This window comes from Nerophis lumbriciformis, linkage group LG38, assembly GCF_033978685.3.
Source record: "Nerophis lumbriciformis linkage group LG38, RoL_Nlum_v2.1, whole genome shotgun sequence".
Classification (NCBI taxonomy): domain Eukaryota; kingdom Metazoa; phylum Chordata; class Actinopteri; order Syngnathiformes; family Syngnathidae; genus Nerophis; species Nerophis lumbriciformis.
Window position 1 is genome coordinate 13,309,101 of NC_084585.2, and position 25,017 is coordinate 13,334,117.

Sequence of the window (25,017 nt, forward strand, 5' to 3'; positions counted from 1 at the left end):
AACATAAATAAAATAGAAAAATATTATTTCTACGTAAAATAAGTAACAAAGCTGTGCAAATAATACAAAATGTATCAAACTCAGATACAAAATATATTTGCAGACAGGCACTTTTTAATTCCCAGTCCACGATGTAATGGACTGTCACACACGTATGGTTCTGGTCAGCGCCAAGTAAGTGACTTGACTTAATTGTGCGGCGATGATCTTTCTCACTTCGCCATACATTTTTGGCAGCATTTCTCGTGCGAAATAGAACATTTTTGATTTGGGCTTACATGGAAAACAATTCAAATTAATGTTTTATCCAGACGCATACATTTATCCAAATGTGGCCAAGTAGACGCATTGTGGGTTCCCTGGATGTCGTCTACATCGCTGAAAGAAAAATCTAAAGAAGATAATCCCTCTGCCATCTTCCACTAGTTTTTTTAATGTATAAATCGCCCGTTTGGAATATTCACTCTTCTTTTCTACGGCTCTCTCGTCGTCATTTGGGATGTCTGTTGTGATTTCCCTTCCTGGTTCGATGACCCGCCCTATCTTGCCTCTGATTGGCCTGTCCCTAATGTTTTGCCGTGACTCATCATAGTAAACAACCAACCAACCATGGATGTTCTTATACGTGCAAGCACGTCTTGAAAGGAGGAAAGGGAGGGGTTAAGTAGCCCATGGAGTGTTGAGAGGGAGTGGGAAGCGGGGGAGAACCAAAGAACACTGAAGACATGATACTTAAGCAAAACTGCAGACAGAAAGTGACATTTTGTGTCACACAAGAGTCTTAAAAGACTTCAAAGATTTTTTGTCAAATTTTCCATACATGCAAAACATAAAAATCAAGATACTGCATTGATGTGCATGAACATGGAGAATTCTTAACAGGTAGCACCAAAATGTATTCGTATTGGGGAGCCCCATTATATGAAAGTATGAGAAACACTGACTTAGTAAAATTTCTTCCTGTTGTGCCAACCTACTTTGCAAATAATTTAAACAGTCTTTTGTTTGTACACCTGTATAGCTTTTGCAAGCAAGTTTATACATGTAATAACTTTGCATAGTTAAACACTCGTTGTACCATCTGACATGAAAATTAGGGGTGTAACGATTAAGATTCAAGAATATTGATCCGTGCTCGGCTAGTTGCTGTGCCGTAAGATATTATCGATCTAAAATAGTTTTAAAAGGTAATTAATCTATTTTATCGATACTAGAAAAGAAAACATTGGCTTTTCGAACGGCAGGCTTTATATAAAGTTGTTTTTAGCACTTTTAAATAAATAAAGATGTTAAATGTTATGCAAATGATCCATGATGTTGCGGAGGTCCACGAGTCGACCGTGTGCTTTTACGTCTTTTCCTCAACTTCTTGTGCAGAGCTCGAAGGACATACTCTGAAAAGGTGATGATCGGGCGACCTCAATAAAGCTGAGAGAGCGCAGCAATTTCTGACTTTTTGACCAAGCTATGCTCGAGTCCATGTTAACCAGACGCTCGGACAGCTGCAGACCGAGGAAAACGGACGACGACAAGCTGAAACGAACGTGCGGCAGAGGGCTAGGGGCTCACCATAGACTCTGGCACATGGTTGGCAAAGGAAGGCTAACTCTTCTGGTTATATTACTGGAACATTTTCAGTGTCTGGTAAATAAGATGGACAAACTTCAACTTCAGCAGCAAAACTTAGGGAGAAGGAACGACTGCCCTCATTAAACAAGCATTGTACACCGTCCGTTAGATGATTTTAAACTCCTGCTCTGAAAGCGTGAACAATCTGATTTTTAGAACTGCAATGCATTATTGCGCGTATCTTGTACATTCCCCCCTCCGCTATGAAGCTGCACTGAAAGAAATACATTACATGACCAATGGGCATGAACATATAAAGTTAAAAAGTTAAAGTTAAAGTTAAAGTACCAATGATTGTCACACACACACTAGGTGTGGCGAAATTATTCTCTGCATTTGACCCATCACCCTTGATCACCCCCTGGGAGGTGAGGGGAGCAGTGGGCAGCAGCAGCGGTGGCCGCGCCCGGGAATCATTTTGGTGATTTAACCCCCAATTCCAACCCTTGATGCTGAGTGCCAAGCAGGGAGGTAATGGGTCCCATTTTTATAGTCTTTGGTATGACTCGGCCGGGATTTGAACTCACAACCTACCGATCTCAGGACGGACACTCTAACCACTAAGCCACTGAGTAGGTATGTATCCAGACGCCACTGTAATTAACTTGAGTGATTTTAACAACTGTAATCTACTGTAATTCACTTACAAGAAATAACAGGAATTTAATAAACTTTACATACAGTATTCAGAATTTATTTCAGTGACACTGGTAGAATTTTGGTTAAAAAGTTACTAAATTGATATCAACTCACTGATTCTTTTCGGATCGTATCGTTCTAAATCAACTAATATCATCCCTGAATCGTATTAGCAACCTTAGATTATGAATCAAAACAATGTTAAAATGAGTCGTTACACCCCTAATGAAAAGTGTACAATGTGCATATAACATATACTAAGCCCTTTTTATCCTTAGTTGAAAGAGATCTAAAAACATTGTCACTGCGTCATAAAAGCCAGTTATGGTCTTAAAGATCAGGGGTTCTTAATGTTTTTGACCTCAGGGCCCAACTTTTCCACTACAGAGGGGCCCTGGGCCCACTTAAATATTAACACTTAATTAATAATCGTACTCTAGATTTTAAACTTGTTCAATAATTATATCTAACCTATATAAATTTAGCCCTGCGATGAGGTGGCGACTTGTCCAGGGTGTACCCCGCCTTCCGCCCGATTGTAGCTGAGATAGGCTCCAGCGCCCCCCGCGACCCCAAAGGGAATAAGCGGTAGAAAATGGATGGATATATAGATTTGGTGCTACTTGGTAGATAATGGTAGACTTTTCCTCTAGGGTTCCAAGATACCTGTGGCAGTGAGGGCGTGGTCAATATGACTTCACCACATTATTTGCTATGATGTAGAGCTGCAGCTATCGAATATTTTAGTAATCGAGTATTCTATCAAATATCCCGATCGATTGAGTAATCAAATAAATCATATTTTTTGCTTAATTTTTTATTTCATTTTTTGTCCTGTCCAGCTTCTCAGGCAAATCATATTGTTGATGTAGATGCCCATATCGGCTGTACAAATTTACTCTACAAAAGAGAAGTGTGGGATACTTCTCTTGTTGCCTTATTTGTATTTTGACTTTGTTAAATGGATTTATATTATTATTTGGTGCAGCAGGGCCGGAGCAATATTTTTGCTTAATTAAGGTTTAATTATATATGTTAAGATGTGCCCTCAATTATTGCGTTTGGCCTGATTGTCTTTTATTTCCTAAATGCCTGTTTTCATTATTGAAGGCTGACACGCACAGCAGAAATGCGTCCGTGGTTGATTAGATTGTGCCAATTTGTGTGTGCTGATAAAAACAGGTGCGCTCACAGCCCTTTGTGGTGTGACCACATAAACGAAGTTCTTGTCTGTCGTACATTTTTGATGATTATTATATAGTGCCGTTTAAATGGTGGTCTCGCCACGCAAATCCGCTGAGCTGTTTTCAACCTGCCAACAATACATAAACAATATAAAAAGACAAACCACTTAATAATGACGACAACCGTTTAAAATTTTAAGAATGCAATACAGTTCATTGCATTCTTTGCATGCAAAATAGTAATCGATGTTTATTTTGCCATCATAACATGTTTGAGATGAAAACACATATATAAAATTAGTTCAAAATTAATATTCCCTGAGAAAGTTAAAATAAAACTATATTCTTAGTATCAAAAATAAAACAATAAGAACAGTTTTCACTGTATCAAACATAAAAAGTGCCTTAGTGCCTTTAATACTGCATTTGAAATGTGCAACCAGTGGTGAGTCCACCACCAAGCAAAAACCAAAAAAAATTGACTGCCCGTCCGAGCACCCACTGGCAGAAATGTAGATTGGCGCCTATGATATAGAGACTATAGTGTGTGCAAGCTATCCAAGTAGCATCTGGCTGCATGACTTGAATAACCCAAATAACTTTGCACGACTACTTTCGCGTGGTTACTAATAAAAGGCTAATTGAACACGACAGCGCGGATAGCGTTGTTAGTTGTCAACACCTTTTGGCGGCATTTGATGACTTTGAGGGAGTGAAAGAACACATCCTGGTTATCATAATGAATAACATGTATTTTACTAACACAACTTTTGCGTTTACGTTTGATAATAGATGACTTACCTCGCCTCTGGACGTCCCTAAATCAGATACTTTCTCGACAGGTGCTGCAGCATCAAACTTGTGCTATTGTGGTATGCGAGCTACACTTAGCAATGTTTGAATACTACTGCGATTTCCTTCGATTTTAGTGTGAAGTGTTCCCACACCTTAGACAACTTTTGTTGCTTCTTAATTCCCTCGTTTTGCTATGGCTCTCTAAGGAGCGGTGTTGTGCAGTGCAGGGGGCCTATGATCTGACGTAAACACGCTGTGCAATACCTAAACAGTCCGTGCAAAATGTGAGCTTTGACCACTAAACGAGGCAAAATGCCGTAAAGAACAAACAAAAACTTAACGCCTCGAGGCAACAAAAATTCCTCAAATATATTTTGTAATCGAATTACTCGAGTTACCCGAGGAATCGTTTCAGCTCTACTATGACGCATATATTTTCTTTAAAAAGGCAAACCAAATGTATGTATATACATTTAAAACAATTACTGATTATAGCATTAACATAGATTTTCCTAAATAATAATGTTGCTCTATTTTTCAATTGTTGCTGCTTGTTGTAAAATGTATTTTTATTTAGAGATTTCTCCAATCTTTTTTTGTCACTCGTTCTATATTAAAATGACTGGCAACATATCTAGCATCTATTTCTAATGTTATTGTAGACTGTACTTATGTTTAGAGACTCTTTACTTCTGTCGCTTCATGTCTGCGACGAAAGCGAGCTGCAGAGAGCCTGACGTCACACTTGCCTCGCGCTGCTAAGAACCTTCCTCTCTTAAAAAGCCGCCAGTGTCATCTCCGATCCAGACATCCCCGTGCGTATGGCTTACGTCATCTCAACAACCGGTTTCGGCAGCACTGTTATGGTGATAAATGTACGTCAATATAGTAGTGCGCAACCTGCCAATGTTAATGTGTATGTTTGTGTGTCATGATGTTCATTTTCCCACGGTCTGTGAACACACAGTGTTGGTGAAGAATGAGAAAGTGTTAAGGGTCTAAGAGTGAAACACGGAAGCGGACATGTGTGCACAGAGGGAATACTTGTTGGAATTAAGCCTGTTGTTAGCAATAAATTGGCAATAAAAGCTAAAAATACCGTCAGACTGTTTGTTTTCTTCTTGATGCTAAAATACGTTGTATAACTTTATTTTGTTTTGACGTACAAAACCCTAATTTTTAAAGTGGGGCATCTAATATGTTGCAGTGGTGCACCGGCACAATCAAATACATCAAGGGTAAACACTGGATGGTATGCATCTTAATTCTTAACACAGCTCATATGCAACTAGTCTGTCAGAAAATAACAGTACCGGTACATGGCAGGAGGGATCAGTGTTTCCAATTCGGCAACACAAAATTAGTTTTTAAATATGTGTGTTTCTACATGCACATGCGCCATGGACAATTATGCAGTTTAGACAATGACTGCATACAAATCTCAAAATGTTGTTGACTCACTTGCTGCATACCTGACATGAATTGGTTTTCCTAATGTTGGTGAAAGGGAAAGTCACGTCTGTGTCTGTGACAGGTATTGATCCGCCCCGGGAGTCGTTTAACCGTTGGCTGCTGGAGAGAAAAGTAATTGATAAAGGTCTTGACCCCTTGTTGCCGAGTGACTGTGAACCCATCATATCTCCGTCCATGTTCAGAGAAGTCATGAACGACATTCCTATCAGGTATGTGTATCATAGTATGTGATTATGATAATAATGGTGATGATAGTGATGATTTCTTGTGTCTGGCAGGTTGTCTCGTATCAAGTACAAGGAAGAGGCAAGGAAGCTGTTGTTTAAATACGCTGAAGCTGCCAAGAAGATGATCGACTCCAGGTAGGCCACTGTGAGCCAATCAGCCGCTGGAGCTGACAGGAGGCTAACAATTTGACGTTTGACCTTCATAGGAACGCCAGCCCAGAGAGCAGAAAGGTGGTGAAGTGGAACGCAGAAGACACCATGAGTTGGCTGCGCCGGGATCACTCTGCTAGCAAAGAGGACTACATGGTAAACTTTGACCTTCCACACTTTCTGCTAAGGTCCCTGTTGCTTTAGTCACTTCCACACCTGACTTGTGGTCATGTGACTGTGCGCAGGACCGCCTGGAGCACCTGAGGCAACAGTGTGGTCCTCATGTAACCGCTGTCGCCAAAGACTCAGTGGAGGGTATCTGCTCCAAAATCTACCAGTTGTCCTCAGAGTACAGTCGTCGCCTGAGACACACACACCTGAGTCTGCTGCCGGACCCACCCACAGGTAGACACTCACACACAGCATTAATAGACATACTTGCCAACACTCCCGAATTTTCCGGGAGACTACCGAAATTCAGCGCCTCTCCCGAAAACCTCCCGGGACAAATATTCTCCCGAAAATCTCCCGATTTTCAGCCGGAGCTGGAGGCCACGTCCCCTCCAGCTCTATGCGGACCTGAGTGAGGACAGCCTGTTTTCACGTCCCCTTTCCCAAGATATAAACAGCGTGCCTGTCCAATCACGTTATAAAATCTACGGCTTTTAGAGAGTGCACAACTGCACACACAACAAGGAGACGAAGCAGAAGAACGAGAAAAATACAGCCATGGCGACGCCGACGACGAGTAAGATGAAGAAATACGCTTGTAAGTTCCAAGCCGCAGCTGCGATTGGACCTGGATAGCCTCCGGGAAGAAGTAGTGGAGTACCAAGTGCTTGGCACAACGTTCCCTCTAAGGTGCGCGCCTGCGCAATAGCGCACTGCTCAAGCGTCCTCTGCGCACAGCAAATATATGCCGCGCACCAAATCAAATCCCATCTGAATTCTAAACAAAACAAACACATGTATTCTGTGTAATTTTGCAATGCAACTCTGAGTGACAGTGACAACAAGCGGCTTTAACGGTGTTCGTCAACACCGTTCAATTATTGTAACGTCTATCGAGATGCTTCGAGGACAGGAATTATATCGATCACTTTATTGAGCAAAACTGTTTATATTCGGCCATAACCACACCAAAAAAATGAGTAAAAAACGTATATCTCGAAAAAACTAGTCATTTTCTGCCGTACAAACCAGGCCAAAACCAACTTGTCATCTGTCACCAACACGCATACCACTAAGCCACTGGTGCGTTTAAGGCCACACAAAAAGTCGGACAACTCAAACACCACACAAAGTTACACTATGACTCCTCAGTCATACGTGTGCTTATTCTACTGTCATTTATTATTAATGTTAATTTATTGATATTAATCATGGAATGCTGTTACTAGAGAAAGTTACAGGAATGCACACTTCATCCTATGCTTACATTTCATTGTGCAACATGAGGATGTTTAAGGGGAACTAAATGTGATCTCTGAAAGGGGTACAAATGATTTCCAAAGCAGGACCCCCACCCAGACATATTGTACAATACTAATCCATAGCTTATGAAAAACAAGATTTCTTTTATTACAAGTCGGCCAAATCACTAATATTACAAAACAATCTCATGAAAATGACTCCTCTCATTTGAGTGTTATTATAAAAGATTGGTTTGAGACAGGTGTGCTGCTGGTATTGCCACATGTGATGTTGCTCACATGTGCTCCACTGAAGGCTCAGGGAGTTTTTGTGTTTGCTCAGACACATGAACAATTAGAGGGAACAATGCTTGGCTGTGAAGATCTTCCTCAGGAAGCAAGGATTGACCGGTTTTGGGCCATGCTAGGGAGAGATGGAAGATACCAGACTAGTGCATTTGATGAAAGCACTTTTGTGCGTGCCACACAGCAATGCATCATCAGAGAGGGTGTTCAGCATGGTTAGAAAAATAGTGACAGAGACTAGAACAAGGATGGACAATTCAACCCTTAACTCACTCCTTTCCTGCTAATTAAATTTCACAGATGCTGCCCACACCTATGCTCCTTCAAAGGCTGTGCTTCTGGCTGCAAAGCATTGCACTTTCAAGTGCAACAATGAGTAGATGAGTGTTGTGTGTGTATATGTGTAAATAAATGAACACTGAAATTCAAGTATTTATTTTATTTATTTATTTATATATATATATATATATATATATATATATATATATATATATATATATATATATATATATATATATATGAAATACTTGACTTGGTGAATTCTAGCTGTAAATATACTCCTCACCTCTTAACCACGCCCCCCACCTCCCGAAATCGAAGGTTTCAAGATTGGCAAGTATGTTAATAGAGTATACTTATGTAATGACTGAGGGCATACTTGCACTACTAGGCACATACAATTATTTAAAAGCTGCACATAAAAATAATTAAAATCTTTGAAATTAATACAAAAATAGTAAAGGATAATCTTTAATCTTCCTTAAAACAAACCTTTAGCTATGCTCAAATGCTCAGCTAGTAACAATAACACAAAAAATACAATCAAGTCCCTGGATTGCTAGTTTGCATCAAAACAGTTGTTTTTCTCACTACGATAGGGCACAACCATCCTTGCCCAGGCACATCCTCCTAGTTTTTGGAGTATAAATATTTGGGGTTTTTGCATAAGCCACTGGACTAGATCTGAACAATCTAAGTCAATGAGTACAAACTAATGAAGCCTACTCGGATGAGCAGCGAAACGTCTTCTAAAACAAAACGCACAGTCCAGTCGCAATCAATTGAATGCCGTGAGATGACAATGTCCTGGATAAATGAGAACATTCATATACATTTTCTAAACATTTTGGGTGGATACCCTAAAATAGTGCGGGAATACAAAAGTTTGGGTTGTAAGGTTGCAGACTACTGCACCCACCTAAGGTTTAACCTGAGATGTAAACAAAATGTCCTCATACCCACAAGCCTACACCTTTTTTCTACCATGAAAGGCCACAGGACAGACACAATCCTGTTGAAAGCACAAAAACAACTCTTGAATGAGAGCGTAAGACAAGTCAATTTTACAATTGAAAGCCTCAGAGTAAAATCTGACGAATTCCTCCTCAAATTGCAAAATATCTTTCCTGAAGAGGTCTGGGAAAAGGTGACAAATTTCACAATCAAAGCCCAACTTGGACAACTCAACAGAACCAAAGCAAGACAAACAAGAAAGTTTCAAAAATTACAACTTAGTAAGGACACCTCCACACCGCAAGCACTAATGTGTAGGCAGAACTCTTACCCAATCAGAAAAAGCTGTATTGGCGAAAGGGTTGCCATGACTCCAGATCAGGTTCCTACGGTTGGTTTTCTCCATTCTCAAGTGCATCCATTTCTCGCGCGTTGTTAATTTAGTAGAATCATGTAAATTGCAACTCGCCACGGTGCTGTCATGAACGTGTGTTGCGCCGAGTGATGCAGAGGCTTGAGTCAAACAGACCAGATTGCTGGCGACAATCCTGCTGAGAATTGATTTTTCATTGAGAGCAAAATCCGGAAAAAACAGGACTGGCAAGATGCCGGGAAAGGAGGACAAAATTTGTGATTTCCCTGCAAAAACAGTAAGATTAACAGATATGCTTCACACACTCCTTGTGCTGGAGTTTGTGTGAGGGCGGCTCCTACCCCTCCTCACTCTGTACGTAGAGGAGGAGGAAGGGAAGCACCAAGGGCAATCAGAATGAGCAGAGACTTCTGCGTCAACACATTAAGGATTATATACATCAATGTGTTGTTATTGTCTCAAATACATAACTTTTTCTATGCCTGGGAGATATGGCCTATAAATAAAATCTCAGATCTTTTTCACAAAAAATGTGATTTACGATATTTTTTTTCAATTTTTTCTTCTTTTTTTTCTCCCTGCCTTTTAAAGAAACCAATGAATACAATTTACAGAGGTAATTCAAAATACGTTTTGCTTTTATTTGATCAAAAACTATTAATTTGTAATGTCACTGCATCTTACTTTTAGCAGAATTCAAATTGGTATTATGTTATTTTTAGACCAGATATAAATGCAATACTTTTCAAAGAACTAAATTAAGAGCTTCATCTGGCAGGCAATGCTTCTACTTGAGTAAAATACTTCTGTAAACAAAAATGCAGCATTTGCACATGGCAGGCAAATAAATAATATACAATATTGAAATTAATAGTGTAAACTTAAAACTTCTTTACACATTGCATGCAAATAAAACAACTCCAGTAAATCAATAAAGATACCAATAATCATTAAATAGTAATGAAAATCAATCAGATCTATAAAGTGCAAACTGTTTTAAATGAAATACTACTGTAAATTAAAAAAAATAGTATTGTACATTGTATGCAAATAAATAATCAAGGAAAACATAGACATTACGCTGTTTTAGTACCGTAAGTAAAAACACTGAAGTATCATGGGTTCTTTGTTAGTGTGTATTGATGTTACACAATGTTCACTTCATTGCACATGATATATATTGCTATACTGACGATTAAATGCGTTCCACCACAGTTTTGCAGCAGCACACGCACGTACAATCTGTCTGGTTTGGATGTGCAGTGCGACTGCTTTAGTGATTGCTCTGTGCATTTTTCTCCTTTTTAATCAAACTGTACATGGTGCCCTGTGTAAATTATATCACCACAGTGTGCTGCTGCTTAGGTTGAGTTGTTACTGCGGTCTTGTTCGCCTTGTAAAGATTTGCATTTCCCCCACTCGGCTCGATGCTGTTTCAGACGCTGGAATACCGGTAAGTTTGTTGTGCTGCTGCCTTTTTTAAAGAAACTCTGCAGCATGCAATCATTTGTTCCACACCTGTGGCCGAAGTTCTAAAGCAGTGAAAACACTTCTTGTTTCTTTGGAACAAGCGTCTCACTCTCATTAGCATTAGCCATGTTTTACTAGGCTTTTGGATTGCCGCTAAGGAAGTAAGGGGCCTCATGGGGGGCCAAAGAAATATGTCGGAGCAAGAGGAGGAAAAACATAGATATTTTATTTTTTAAATTGTCTATAACAAAAAACTAAAATTTATTGATAAAATCAATATATTGCCTACCTCTTTCTAAAATATACTGCTATAATTTGCAAAACCGGTTTACCGCCCTGTCCTAATTATTATAGGCCTACACAAATTCAGTGGCTCTAATTTAGCCATGGACTTTCAAACTCAGCTTGAAATAATTTTAGGCATATACTTACTAACAACAAAGATGACTAATTCATTCATAAATAATTGTTTACACTGTAACTATGCTGCTCATTCGGCTGTTACAAAAATTAATGTAGCAATTAAACTTTTGTCTATTTAAAAGCAAGGACAGGCAAAGGGCTGAAAACAAATTATATTTTTAATGTAAAAATCAGACAGTTAATTTGTTAAAAAATAAACAATAATTTTAGGATAATGTGTTTAAAAAGCTCCCCATTGGTATATTATTGATTATTAACTCCTGGCATTTTAGTAATCTAATAGACTCGATGTATAGCATTATGTAATTGATTAATTCTTATCATTTTAGCTATGTGATGGATTGTATGTGTAATCTTAATTGGCGCATTGTTGCTCTGCATGCGTGCGTTCGTGTGATTGATTGTTAGTGCCTTTTTCTACTGCACTGCAAATTGGTATTGCTTTAAAACGTACTTGAATTGATTTCAACAAAGTTTAGCTGGGGGACTTTGGCTAAAATTATAGTTAAAAAATGTTCTCACACAACTGCGCCTGACTAGCAAGGTAACAAGCTAACTATCTTACCGAGTTGAGATCGCATCCTCCAGATGTCCAACATTCTTCTGCTTTAAATGCTCCCGTATTAAAGTTGTAGTGTCATAAAAACAGGATCTGCTTTGCAAAATTAGCAAGGTATTCATATTTTTGACATAAGAGGAAATGTTCCCACACTTAACATGTTTTCACACGCAATTTTGTTCGATTAGCTGCTCTGACTCGCATCCTTCTGGAATTACACAAGTAATGACGTCACCGACTATTGTCAATAAATTTATTTATCAGCGACATATTTTATTGTGGTCAATGTCGACGAACCGTTGCACCCCTATTCTACTTGTTATTTTACTGTTAATACAGTAGCTGATTTTCTGCTATAACATGTTTCTATCTACACTTCTAGTAAAAGGTTCTGTTGTTTGGATTACATTAGTCTTGGGTTATACTACAAATGTGGGTATAGATCCAATACCAAGTTGTTGCAGGGTACGTATTTGTCATACCTATTCTGATACTGATGTTTCAAGTTTTCAACATCATTGAATGATTACACTTTTAATCACAATTATAATCAGACAAAATCACTGGATGGCGGTGAAACATTATCAGGGTTTCCTGTTGATGTAACTGAATGTGGCGCACCACCACAGTAAATTCATAGCCGCCACACCATGAAAATAAGTTTTTTGTTTTTTTAATGTGAAAACATCCATCCATCCATTTTATACCGCCTTTCCCTCTTGGGGTTGTGGGGGAGCCTGGGGCCTATCCCAGCTGCATTCGGGCGGAAGGCGGTGTACACCCTGGACCAGTTGCCACCTCATCGCAGGGCCAACACAGATAGACAGACAACATTCACACTCAGATTCACACACTAGGCCCATTTTAGTGTTGCCAATCAACCTATCCCCAAGTGCATGTCTTTGGAGGTAGGAGGAAGCCGGCGTGCCCGGAAGGAACCACGCAGTCACGGGGAGAACATGCATACTCCACACAGAAAGAACCCGAACCTGGGCTTGAACCCAGGACCTTAGGTGAAAACAAATTAAAGTAATATAATGTATTGTAGCCTCCAGAAGAAGTCACACAAAGTCTAATGCTATTTTTAACTTTTTTTTATCTCCCGTGCAAACACTTTCCCTCATTCTCCACCAATACACTTTTAAGCACGGATCAAATCAAAACCACACAAACATAAAATATTATCACCAGCAGGTCGTTACAGTATAAATAGCTATATATAGCCTACTATGTGTGCACTATTGACAGGTGATGCAACGAAAACTCAGCCACTGAATAAAGACTTTGACCACCGGAACAGCGCTGCCGAAACTGGATGTAAACAAGACGCACGCGATTGGAGCGTAGTCAGGACAAATGTATTTTTTCAATTTTGGAATAAGGCTGCAACGTAACATAACAAAATGTGGAAAAAGTGAACCTCTCTTTAATATTAAAAGCTCTATTGTTGGTTAAATTTATATAATATATTGTCTACATTGCGCAAACTTAGTCCACAATAAAGTATTGCAGGTTATTAATAATCCATCCATTTTCTACCGCTTGTCCCTTTCGGGGTCGCGGGGGTGCTGGAGCCTATCCCAGCTGGATTTGGGCGGAAGGCGGGGTACACCCTGGACAAGTCACCACATTTAAAATAGAAATAAAAAGCCAAAGACTCAAACTTAATCCAAGTATCAAACCCACAGCACGCTTGCTCACCCGACTTGACTAAATGTGTGTGTAATAAAGGCACGTCATTAAATTATTGCGATCTTTTCTCTTTGAAGTGTAATTAAAGACAGCAGCCACCTTGCCCAAAATAATTAAAATGACCTAAAATAAGGAAATCCACAGTTTTTCGGACTATAAGTCGCTCCGGAGTATACGTCACACCGGCCGAAAATGCACAATAAAGAAGGAAAAAAACATATACAGGTAAAAGCCAGTAAATTAGAATATTTTGAAAAACTTGATTTATTTCAGTAATTGCATTCAAAAGGTGTAACTTGTACATTATATTTATTCATTGCACACAGACTGATGCATTCAAATGTTTATTTCATTTAATTTTGATGATTTGAAGTGGCAACAAATGAAAATCCAAAATTCCGTGTGTCACAAAATTAGAATATTACTTAAGGCTAATACAAAAAAGGGATTTTTAGAAATGTTGGCCAACTGAAAAGTATGAAAATGAAAAATATGAGCATGTACAATACTCAATACTTGGTTGGAGCTCCTTTTGCCTCAATTACTGCGTTAATGCGGCGTGGCATGGAGTCGATGAGTTTCTGGCACTGCTCAGGTGTTATGAGAGCCCAGGTTGCTCTGATAGTGGCCTTCAACTCTTCTGCGTTTTTGGGTCTGGCATTCTGCATCTTCCTTTTCACAATACCCCACAGATTTTCTATGGGGCTAAGGTCAGGGGAGTTGGCGGGCCAATTTAGAACAGAAATACCATGGTCCGTAAACCAGGCACGGGTAGATTTTGCGCTGTGTGCAGTCGCCAAGTCCTGTTGGAACTTGAAATCTCCAACTCCATAGAGCAGGTCAGCAGCAGGAAGCATGAAGTGCTCTAAAACTTGCTGGTAGACGGCTGCGTTGACCCTGGATCTCAGGAAACAGAGTGGACCGACACCAGCAGATGACATGGCACCCCAAACCATCACTGATGGTGGAAACTTTACACTAGACTTCAGGCAACGTGGATCCTGTGCCTCTCCTGTCTTCCTCCAGACTCTGGGACCTCGATTTCCAAAGGAAATGCAAAATGTGCATGGTTGGGTGATGGTTTGGGGTGCCATGTCATCTGCTGGTGTCGGTCCACTCTGTTTCCTGAGATCCAGGGTCAACGCAGCCGTCTACCAGCAAGTTTTAGAGCACTTCATGCTTCCTGCTGCTGACCTGCTCTATGGAGATGGAGATTTCAAGTTCCAACAGGACTTGGCGCCTGCACACAGCGCAAAATCTACCCGTGCCTGGTTTACGGACCATGGTATTTCTGTTCTAAATTGGCCCGCCAACTCCCCTGACCTTAGCCCCATAGAAAATCTGTGGGGTATTGTGAAAAGGAAGATGCAGAATGCCAGACCCAAAAACGCAGAAGAGTTGAAGGCCACTATCAGAGCAACCTGGGCTCTCATAACACCTGAGCAGTGCCAGAAACTCATCGACTCCATGCCACGCCGCATTAACGCAGTAATTGAGGCAAAAGGAGCTCCAACCAAGTATTGAGTATTGTACATGCTCATATTTTTCATTTTCATACTTTTCAGTTGGCCAACATTTCTAAAAATCCCTTTTTTGTATTAGCCTTAAGTAATATTCTAATTTTGTGACACACGGAATTTTGGATTTTCGTTTGTTGCCACTTCAAATCATCAAAATTAAATGAAATAAACATTTGAATGCATCAGTCTGTGTGCAATGAATAAATATAATGTACAAGTTACACCTTTTGAATGCAATTACTGAAATAAATCAAGTTTTTCAAAATATTCTAATTTACTGGCTTTTACCTGTATACGTCGCACTGGAGTGAAAAGTCGCATTTTTGGGGGAAATTTATTTGATAAAATCCAACACCAAGAATAGACATTTGAAAGGCAATTTAAAATAAATAAAGAATAGTGAACAACAGGCTGAATAAGTGTACGTTATATGAGGCATAAATAACCAACTGAGAACGTGCCTGGTATGTTAACGCAACACATCATGGCAAGAGTCATTCAAATAACTATAACATATAGAACATGCTATACGTTTACCAAACAATCTGTCACTCCCGATCGCTAAACCCGATGAAATCTTCCTCCCCGGATTTGCCTCTGGTATGTCCTTTCTTTCTGCTGCTCGATTGTCGTTCTCTGCTGCATATTTCACTACGTCCAGCTTGTAATCTGCAGTATATGATTTCCTTTTCGGTGCCATTTTTGTTCAGTCGTTCTCAGTTTTTATAAGTTACCGCCAATGTTGATGTGATCCATTTTAATAGCTGCGGCAGTAGCATATAGCAGTTACCTATGACCCACAATGCACTTCTGCCATGACCCTCCCCCGCCGAATTCTTATTGGTTGACGTGTGAGTGACGATTGCTGACGTGTGTGTGACGATTGCTGCCATTTGCTTCGTCTCTTACGCGAATGAGATAAATAATATTATTTTATATTTTACGGTAATGTGTTAATAATTTCACACATAAGTCGCTCCGGAGTATATGTCGCACCCACGGCCAAACTATGAAAAAAAACTGTGACTTATAATCCGAAAAATACGGTAATAGAACAGACTATAAAGGTTTACACAAGCAAAACAGGCTGTAATATGAATGCTCAGGGTAAGAGCAAGCTAGCAGCGGCCATGAGAAGGAGGAATTGTGCCCATGGCCGAGTGAGCGTACGCCCTGAATCAACACCACCTTCTGCTGCTCTCTGCCAAGTACTCAATTTTTCCTCCATTGCTTCAGGTGGTCGCCGACTACGCCACATACCCTTGTCCATATTAGGGATGTCCCGATCCGATATTTAGATCGGATCGGCTGCCGATATTTGCCAAAAAATGCGTATCGGCAAGGCATGGGAAAATGCCGATCCAGATCCAGTTTAAAAAAAACTCCGGTCCGTTTTTTCTAACGCACAGATTTAAATAATACATTCCACTTTTCTGCTGCTCCCTAATTTCCGTTCCGCATTTTCCAGCACACCTTCAACACATCCACAGGTCTGTGGATTGTCACACAGTTGCTTTTAGCTGCTGGCAGTACACGACAGGCTCTTCTCACTATTTCCTGTGTCTCCCTCCCACAGACAGCAAGCACACCTTCTTACACACGTCACGTCATACGTCACATACGTATACGCCCTCCTCGAGCAGAGAGGTAGCAGCATGGCTAACGTTAGCTGTGATGCTAGCGCAGCCGTGCGAGCAACGCTCCCTCTAAGGTGCGCGCCTGTGCAATTGCGCACTGCTCAAGCGTCCTCTGCGCACGGCAAATCTATGCCACGCACAAAATCAAATAAAAAAAAATAAGCGCGTAGCAATTTTCGACACAAGGACACGACAGAGAAAACAGTTTTCGTCATCATTGTTCAAATATTGTAACGTCTGTCGAGACGCTTATCTCCATTCGGTGCCACACGTCCACACCATCAAAATGCCGAGGCAAACATTTCCAGATCAACACCGTATGAAAAAAATAGTGATTTTTTTAGTTGTGATTTCCTTCTCTGCATGAAAGTTTAAAAGTAGCATATATTAATGCAGTATGAAGAAGAATGTTTTAATGTAGACACATAGAATCATCATACTGCTGTGATTATATGCATCAAGTGTTCATTCAAGGCTAAGGCAAAATATCGAGATATATATCGTGTATTGCAATATGGCCTTAAAATATCGCAATATTAAAAAAAGGCCATATCGCCCAGCCCTAGTTCAATGATGCCATTTCTGTTTGTCATGTATAATTTTGTGTATTTTGTGTTTATCCTTGAATAAACAGGTCAGTTTCTTGTTACCAACCATTGTGTATTATTCAGACTCCCCTAATTCAGCTTGCTAGTTGTTAAGGCTATCCATCCATCCATTTTCTACCGCTTATTCCCTTTGGGGTCGCGGGGGGCGCACCTATCCCCAGGTGCATGTCTTTGGAGGTGAGAGGAAGCCGGAGTACCCGGAGGAAACCCACGCAGTCACGGGGAGAACATGCAAACTCCACACAGAAAGATCCCGAGGCCGGGATTGAACTCACGACTACTCAGGACCTTTGCATTGTGAGGCAGACGCACTAACCCCTCTTCCACCGTGCTGCCCCACTTTAAACTGTAATACATGCGCGGATAGGCCAGTATCGGTCAGTATCGGTATCAGATCGGAAGTGCAAAAACATCGGTATCGGATCGGAAGTGCAAAAACCTGGATCGGGACATCTCTCGTCCATATGTATGATATTTTGACTAACAACTAGGTAATTGGTATTGAGCCTCATTAACACACACACACACACCTACCAGAGGCTGCTGCAAGATCTTCCCTCAAGTCCCAAAATAGCTGACACCCTTCTGTCATGTCATATGTGTATTCAGAAGCTTGCCCATCACCGCCACAGTCCCGCTTGGTCTACTGTTACCCGCTACGCCTGGCGCTGCCGTCTCCACCGCTGCCACGCGTGGAACTTCATTTTGAGAATGACGTGGCCTGCCTGCGCTTCAAAGGAGAGATGGTCAAAGTGAACCGGGGTCATTTTAGCAAACTGGTCAGTAGTGGTGTCATGACTGTTCACATTAGATGCAGCACATGTTTAGATATTAGGCTTGACAAGACACGTCTGTTAACCACTACATTGCTTTGTTTAGGAGTTGTTGTACAGGTACAGCTGCATTGATGACTCTCGCTTTGAGAAGTTCCTGTCCAGAGTGTGGTGCCTCCTCAAAAGATACCAGGTCAGCTGACTCTTTGCCAGCCAAATCTGGGATATCTCATGACTTGTGTGTGTCCGTGTGTAGGTGATGTTTGGCAGCACCACTAATGAGGGCACAGGCCTGCAGGGGGCACTGCCAGTGCCTGTCTTTGAGGCCTTGAATCGACAGTTTGGGGTGTCCTTTGAGTGTTTCGCCTCGCCGCTCAACTGCTACTTTAAGCAGTTCTGCTCCGCCTTCCCCGACAGCGACTGCTACTTTGGATCACGAGGGTGAGGTGCACCCACCTGTATGTAGTGACGGTGTATTGTGTGTTTGTAATATCAAGGTTTTTGTTTGCAGGCCTTTCTTGTCTTTCTGTCCTGTCAGTGGCTCATTTGAAGCCAACCCGCCCTTCTGTGAAGAGATGATGGATGCCATGGTGACACACTTTGAGGTGAGGCTCAAAGACCTTCACCTTTAGATAGAAACATTAAAGCTCACAGTTGGGTGGTTGCCCGAAGGGAGCTCATGTTCGAATGAGCTCCAAAACCCGCCCTCATTCAGATAAGCAATTAATCAAATGAAAATTAATTTGATAACTTAAATAAATTGCCATATTCGTGTTTGTTTTCTTTTTCTCGCTTTCAAACCGGGTGCAAGACGGGTCACTCAGCATTGCTCTCAGCACCTGTGCGCCTTTATTCATAAGTAAAATGAAATTAACGGAGTGAACTAGGACTGTACAATTATAGTAAAAAAGAATCACTATTATTTTGATTGATATTAAAATCACAATTATTGATCAATTTGAAAACACAATTATTTATTTTACCACCAAAACTCAACTTTAAATATAATTTAAAAGAACAACCGGATATAAATTACTAACAAATAAACAAGTAAAATGATAATAATAGTAACAACAATAAATTAAAATAACAATAGTAATATGACAAAACAATAAAATTCTGTTTTCTCGTTAAAAAGTTTTTTGAAGTTCTTTATTTACTTTTTTACCTTTTCCACTCATTTTACCACCAAGTGTGTTTTTTGTGTCATAAGTATTTTTTATAAAATCTTCATTAAATACAGAAATCCTCACAATTATTGGTGCAATACATATTTGGGCAATTTTGACCAGTAATTTAGTTCAAAGCATAATAATTTTGTAAATGTATCAATAAGTGCTTAAAGTACATTACGCTTGGCATACTAGCCCCGTCAAACAAAAAGTGGAAACCATGTGGTGTGATCACAAACTTCTAGTAGATGTGCTCTTTTTTTCACTAATATGCTCACTCATCCATTTCACCGTTACAAGCCCAGGAATTTTATTGCACGTTGCGCTGCACATTAATCATTTTTGCAGTTATAATATTTTTGTGATCGTGAGAAGCTGAATTCGAGATAAAAATTGGTTTAATTGTCCAGCCCAAGACTGAACCTGCTAGTCAGCCATTTACAATCTTTATCTCAGTGGGCAGAGTATGGCGCTAAATTAGGGCCAAGTTGTTGATGTTGAATTTCGAAAATCCGTAAGTGTATTCAAAATAAAATTAAGTGCACACATTTTTTTAGGTTGAAAATAATTATGATTAACTCTAGTAATTATTTCGATGAAATTATTTATTTTATTTTTTCCACTTTCATATATTTTGATATTTTAGTTTGTTTGGTTTTTTTCTAATTTTAGTTTGAATATTTTTTTAGATTCAGATCTTTCCTTTTCAGATTTAAATTGAAAAGATTCAGATTTTTGGCCTGAGTCTCCCTTGTGTGTCATTGTGACTGACAGCTTAGATAAAAAGATAGGGGTTCCCTTATCACGTTGCCTTCAGAGAGTTTAGGAAATAAATCAATGTAACTCCACACTTTATGTAGGCTACACCAGTGGTCCCGAACCACCGGACTACGGCCGCAATTCATTTATTGTAAAAAATAATATAGTGTTAGAGAGCACACAGTTTTTGCATGTTTGTCGTTTTGTTTTTATTGTGATACGCCGACCGTTCCCTTTTCCACTTTATTTAGCTGTCCTTGAACGCACCATTGCTGTGTAGATGAGACTACACAACTATGGTGCTACTATTTTAATGTTCCTACACCTTGACTCTTTTTTTGACCCTTGGCCCGTTCTGTAGCGTAACGGTGTCCAGTTACTGTGGAGCCACAAGCGGGGCAAATAGTGATCAGAAATGCACAAAGAAAGCGGGACATTATAGAAGTCTCAGGTCCAAAGCCATGGCAAGTTCTAAGGACAAGACAATTTTATTTTCAATCGCCATGAGACATCATTGGAACAAATGCTGCTGGCGAGCTTTGCTGCTTGCAAAGAGAACTTCACACATTACAGTTAATTGTAGATTCTTACTCGAACTGCTTTAGTACAATGGAATAAAAGCTCAGCAGAAAAAGACTGTAGAGAGGAAGTCTAAAGTGACTTTAATCAGAGACTTTCATCAAAATATATATTCTTATACCCATCACACATGTCCGGCTTCAAAATAATAGCGCTATGCTACACATCTGGTCTAACCAACAAAACTACAAAAAGTAGTCTATCATGCTTTGTCAAAGATATTTTGTAATGTTATTCTGTGATATTTCTGCCTAAATACATGTTTTCTGGTAGATTGAAATAAAGTATATTGTAATAGCGGCGGCGATATGATGGCGGTAGATTGTCTTTGACAAAGTCAGCCTTTTATTTATGTTCTCAAATAGCAATGTCAAACTCAATAAGCAGAAGCGTGACGCACACACACACACACACACACACACACACACACACACACACACACACACACACACACACACACACACACACACGCACACACACACAATGGCTCCTGGAAAACTTTCTCTTTTTCTTTGCTCCCACTATGACAATGTCTAATACTGCAGACATACCAGCTACTACCCTCTGCAGCCTACATCGGGTAATTACAGTTCACTACACAGTATAACCATACTTATGGTATATTCTTTTATAACCTGTTCTAATTGATAGTCTGCAATTACAGAATGTTTAACAGGCTCAATATTAAATTATATTAATAAATACAGAAGGTTAAATTGTCATGCAGCAAAATAAATATGATTATCTTGTACATGTAACAAACAGAATATCAAAAGTATTTATTCCGGTAGAAATATCACATTTTACATTACCAAACATCTTTGACTATCAAAGCATGAGCGTAACAATCCACATTTTGTGTTACTAATGTGTAAAACTTCTATCTAATTATAGTCTTGCTCCTCTTAATGCAAGTGCTTCTACAGGAGGAATACAAATTATGTATTTCTACAAAATACAAAATCTGGCAAGACACCAACGCACTGCAGGTATATTTTTTTAGTTCTCTTTGAAAGGGTGGTTATGTCCTTTTTGTGCTGAGCTGTGTAAAAAAGCATAAAGTTTAAAATTATTTAATTAAAGCAAATTAATTGTCCATTCATGGTATTAAAACTTGAAAATTATCTGTCTAGGGTACACTTATTAATGCTGAAAAATTATATTTATCTGCGATTAATTATGGACAAACTGCGATTAAACATTTTAATTGACAGCCCTAAATTAATAAGTACTGTATTTGTATGTTTTCTTAATTGCTTTGTACATTTCTATGTTTAGTATTGTAAAGCTGTGATTGGGTTGGAGTTGCTCTATTTTATTTTATCAGATTGAGTAACATTGTGTTTTTTGTAAATATAATTTTATACATTTTCAAAAGGACTTAAGTGATTTCTGATTTCATTATGGTAATGTTGACGTTGGACTACGAGCGATTTATCGTCGTTGAAGATACTGTCTTATGTGTCAGGACAAATCTGCATATACACTTTCTTACATTCACTTTAGTTTGACTCTTTCTAACCTCACAGTGTGCATAAAACACTTCAATCTGCATTTAGAAAAATTATGCATATGAATGAGTTATTATTGGCATCAGTTTTGAGACGGAGGAAGTTATGGGAATTGGATTGAAAAAAGGGCATTCTTTAAATATTATACCCACATGTCACAGAGGCTATTAAAACTTTTGGTTTGCATGTGTAATGACATGCTCATCTATGTTTTTTTTGCTGCTCTGTGAACGTCATATAAATCTTGTCATACTCAGGAGCTTTTGGACAAGTCCACTGAGCCTCTGTCCTTCATAGTCTTTGTTCCTGAATGGCGCGACCCTGTCACCCCGGCCCTGAGCCGCATGGAGGGAAGTCGATTCCTTCGTCATCAGATGAACGTCCCGGCCTATGAGCATGAGTATCGCTCTGGGAGTCAACACATCTGCAAGAGGTTCTAGAGACTACACTACTGTACTATTGTATGCTACTATTTTTTGACAGTAATGTTCATGTGTGTGTACTTGCAGGGAGGAGATGTACTACAGGGCGGTCCATGGTACTGCAGTACTCTTCCTGCAGAACGATGCCGGCTTCACTAAGTGGGGTCCGACGCCAGAGCGTCTGGCCGAGCTGCTGGCCGCATACCGCCCCTCTTCCTTACGTACGTCCTCCTCTTTGTCCTCTCCTGGCCCTGCCCACACAGCTGCAGGCGATAGAGACTCTGCCCCCAAACCTGCTGACAGGATGCAGAGCACGGTGATCTCACCAGGTAGCCATGACAACAACAACAACAACAACAACACCAACAGCAGCAGCAGCAGCAGCAGCAGTAGTCCGAAAGACAAGATAGCCACTGTATAAAGGAGGTGTGGCTTGCTTTGTGACTCCATCCTTTCACTTTTTCCCTCACCAGCATCTGTAGCACCCTCCGCCTTTGTCACTTACCCATATCGTACCCTTGTGTTGTGATTGGTCGAAGCTCTGACATCAGCACGTTTGGACCGTTCTGTTGCAGCAATAATAAACATCCCACTTGTGACGTCACAGGAGGACCTCCCATTGGTCCCCTCACAGACGGCGCTTGGGGATTGGTCGACAAGGCAGCTATCTTCTTTGTTTGTCACCCTTTTGGACTCGCAGAACCGGTGGCTTCAGTTCCCGCCTCCTGTTCAATTAAGCGTTAGAAATCGGCATGAGGAGTCAGAAACACGCTTTGACATCACAGACAACTGTTGGAGCAGCAGGAGCTGCTTCTCTGTGTGGACTTAATCAAATTGTTTGACATGAATTTAGCTGAATACAGAACAGTTGGTGTTTTATATTCATATGTGATGTCACACAACAAGATAGATAATGTCTTTACCCCAGAAAGATCTTGTGACCTGTTTTCATTTAGTAGGACAGGCTCCTCCCAATCGATGCCTCTGGTGTTCTTTGCTGTGATTGGTCCAATCAGGCGCCTGTTGGCCGCTGTGTAGATAATGTACAGTGAAACTGATCTCAAATCTGTTGATGTCCTTTCAACTTCCCATCCATGCTTTTTGTTTGATTTAAATTTAACATTTTTAAAGAGACATGTTTTCTGCATTGTACTGTTTACAATAGTTTCTTCTAAACTAAACCAAAGTGTTATTAAAAAAAGTATATATATGTATGTTCAAGTAGAAGTGTGTCTGCCTTTACACTAATGCTGAAGTCAATCCAGCACCTTTTTTTTTTGTTTATTTCATACTACGTGTGTCATGTTTGCTTCTTAGTGCATGAAACGTTTTTCTTAAATATTTTCCTGCTTGAATCTTGAGCAGAAAACTCCATGTTTTCATTTCCGATGAGTAGAGCTGAACAATATGCAAAACACTATATTGCCATTATTTGAACAGATGGTTGATTGAGTGTCTGTTTTATTTTAGGTTGACTCCTGCTTCTGTGATTAGTTGGGTTGTTTTCTTTCTTTGGAGCTTTGCTGGCTTTCAATGTTTGTGTTGAGTTTAAGTTTTGCTAAAACAAAACAAATCAACTGACCTTTTCCAACCACATTTGTAAAAGTGTCTTTTTGATGAATGAAAACATGAGACTATTACCTTAACGTGTAAATGAAGTTTGGATTTGCAGGCTGTGTAAAGGGAAACATGACTCATAAAACATTTAAAATGCTTATCGTTTTGAGGAGATATCAGCTATTTAAATGTTATGGAATACAGATGATTGTTTTAAATTATAGTTCTGTAAGAGTCTGTTTATTGTGATTTTTAATACCAACACAAAAATTGCAGCTGCAATCAGCAGCTTTTTTTTGTTTATTTGTTCAAATTATCCTTGCAATTGTGAATTCTAGCAAGCAGTACTTTTGTAAATATGAGCGAACGCAGGCTGGAGAATGTACATATGCTCTGTTTTACGTCTTGCCGACAGACAAAATGCAGTTTCACGCCCAGTAAAGATATATTCAACATTCATGCCTGTTATCTTTTGGCTGAATTTTGAAAGTTGTTTTGGAAGAACTTGCACCACATGCAGTATCAACACAAGAGTGCTTGCAATGTACTCCAAACTCATGAGAAATGGACTAAATATTGATTAAAAGAAGAAACATCATAGTTGTTGACTTGTGTTGTCTCCAATGTAAGTGCTCTGTATAGACTCCAATACATATTTTTTTCAATTCACTGTCCTAATTCATGGGTGTCCAAACTTTTTTACACTGCGTAATGAAAAATTAAAGGCGGCGGCACTTTAAATAATTGTTGAATATTTTTAAGCTATTTATTTACATTGTGCCTTTTTTCTTTATTTTTCTTACATTTTCTTTTTTTTTTTTTTACTTTTGATTCTACAATTGGCCATGGCTCAATAAAAAAAGCGAGCCACAGGCTGCAAATGGGTCAGTGTATGTTTTGGTCATTGAATTTTC

General features: G+C 39.6%; 1 protein-coding gene across 3 annotated transcripts in view; it reads left to right on the plus strand.

The window, feature by feature from the left end:
- pcif1 (phosphorylated CTD interacting factor 1) overlaps nt 1-24,560 on the plus strand; it is a 34,771-nt gene extending 10,211 nt beyond the window's left edge. For all 3 annotated transcript variants that reach the window (XM_061932770.1, XM_061932772.1, XM_061932771.1), the window contains 10 exons: nt 5,782-5,929; nt 5,999-6,082; nt 6,154-6,253; nt 6,343-6,502; nt 17,940-18,109; nt 18,210-18,296; nt 18,360-18,544; nt 18,615-18,708; nt 22,382-22,557; nt 22,634-24,560. In XM_061932770.1, the coding sequence (XP_061788754.1) occupies nt 5,782-5,929; nt 5,999-6,082; nt 6,154-6,253; nt 6,343-6,502; nt 17,940-18,109; nt 18,210-18,296; nt 18,360-18,544; nt 18,615-18,708; nt 22,382-22,557; nt 22,634-22,967 (1,538 nt within the window). In that variant the 3' untranslated portion in view covers nt 22,968-24,560. The remainder of the gene's footprint in view (nt 1-5,781; nt 5,930-5,998; nt 6,083-6,153; nt 6,254-6,342; nt 6,503-17,939; nt 18,110-18,209; nt 18,297-18,359; nt 18,545-18,614; nt 18,709-22,381; nt 22,558-22,633) is intronic.
- Nucleotides 24,561-25,017: the final 457 nt, after the last annotated feature.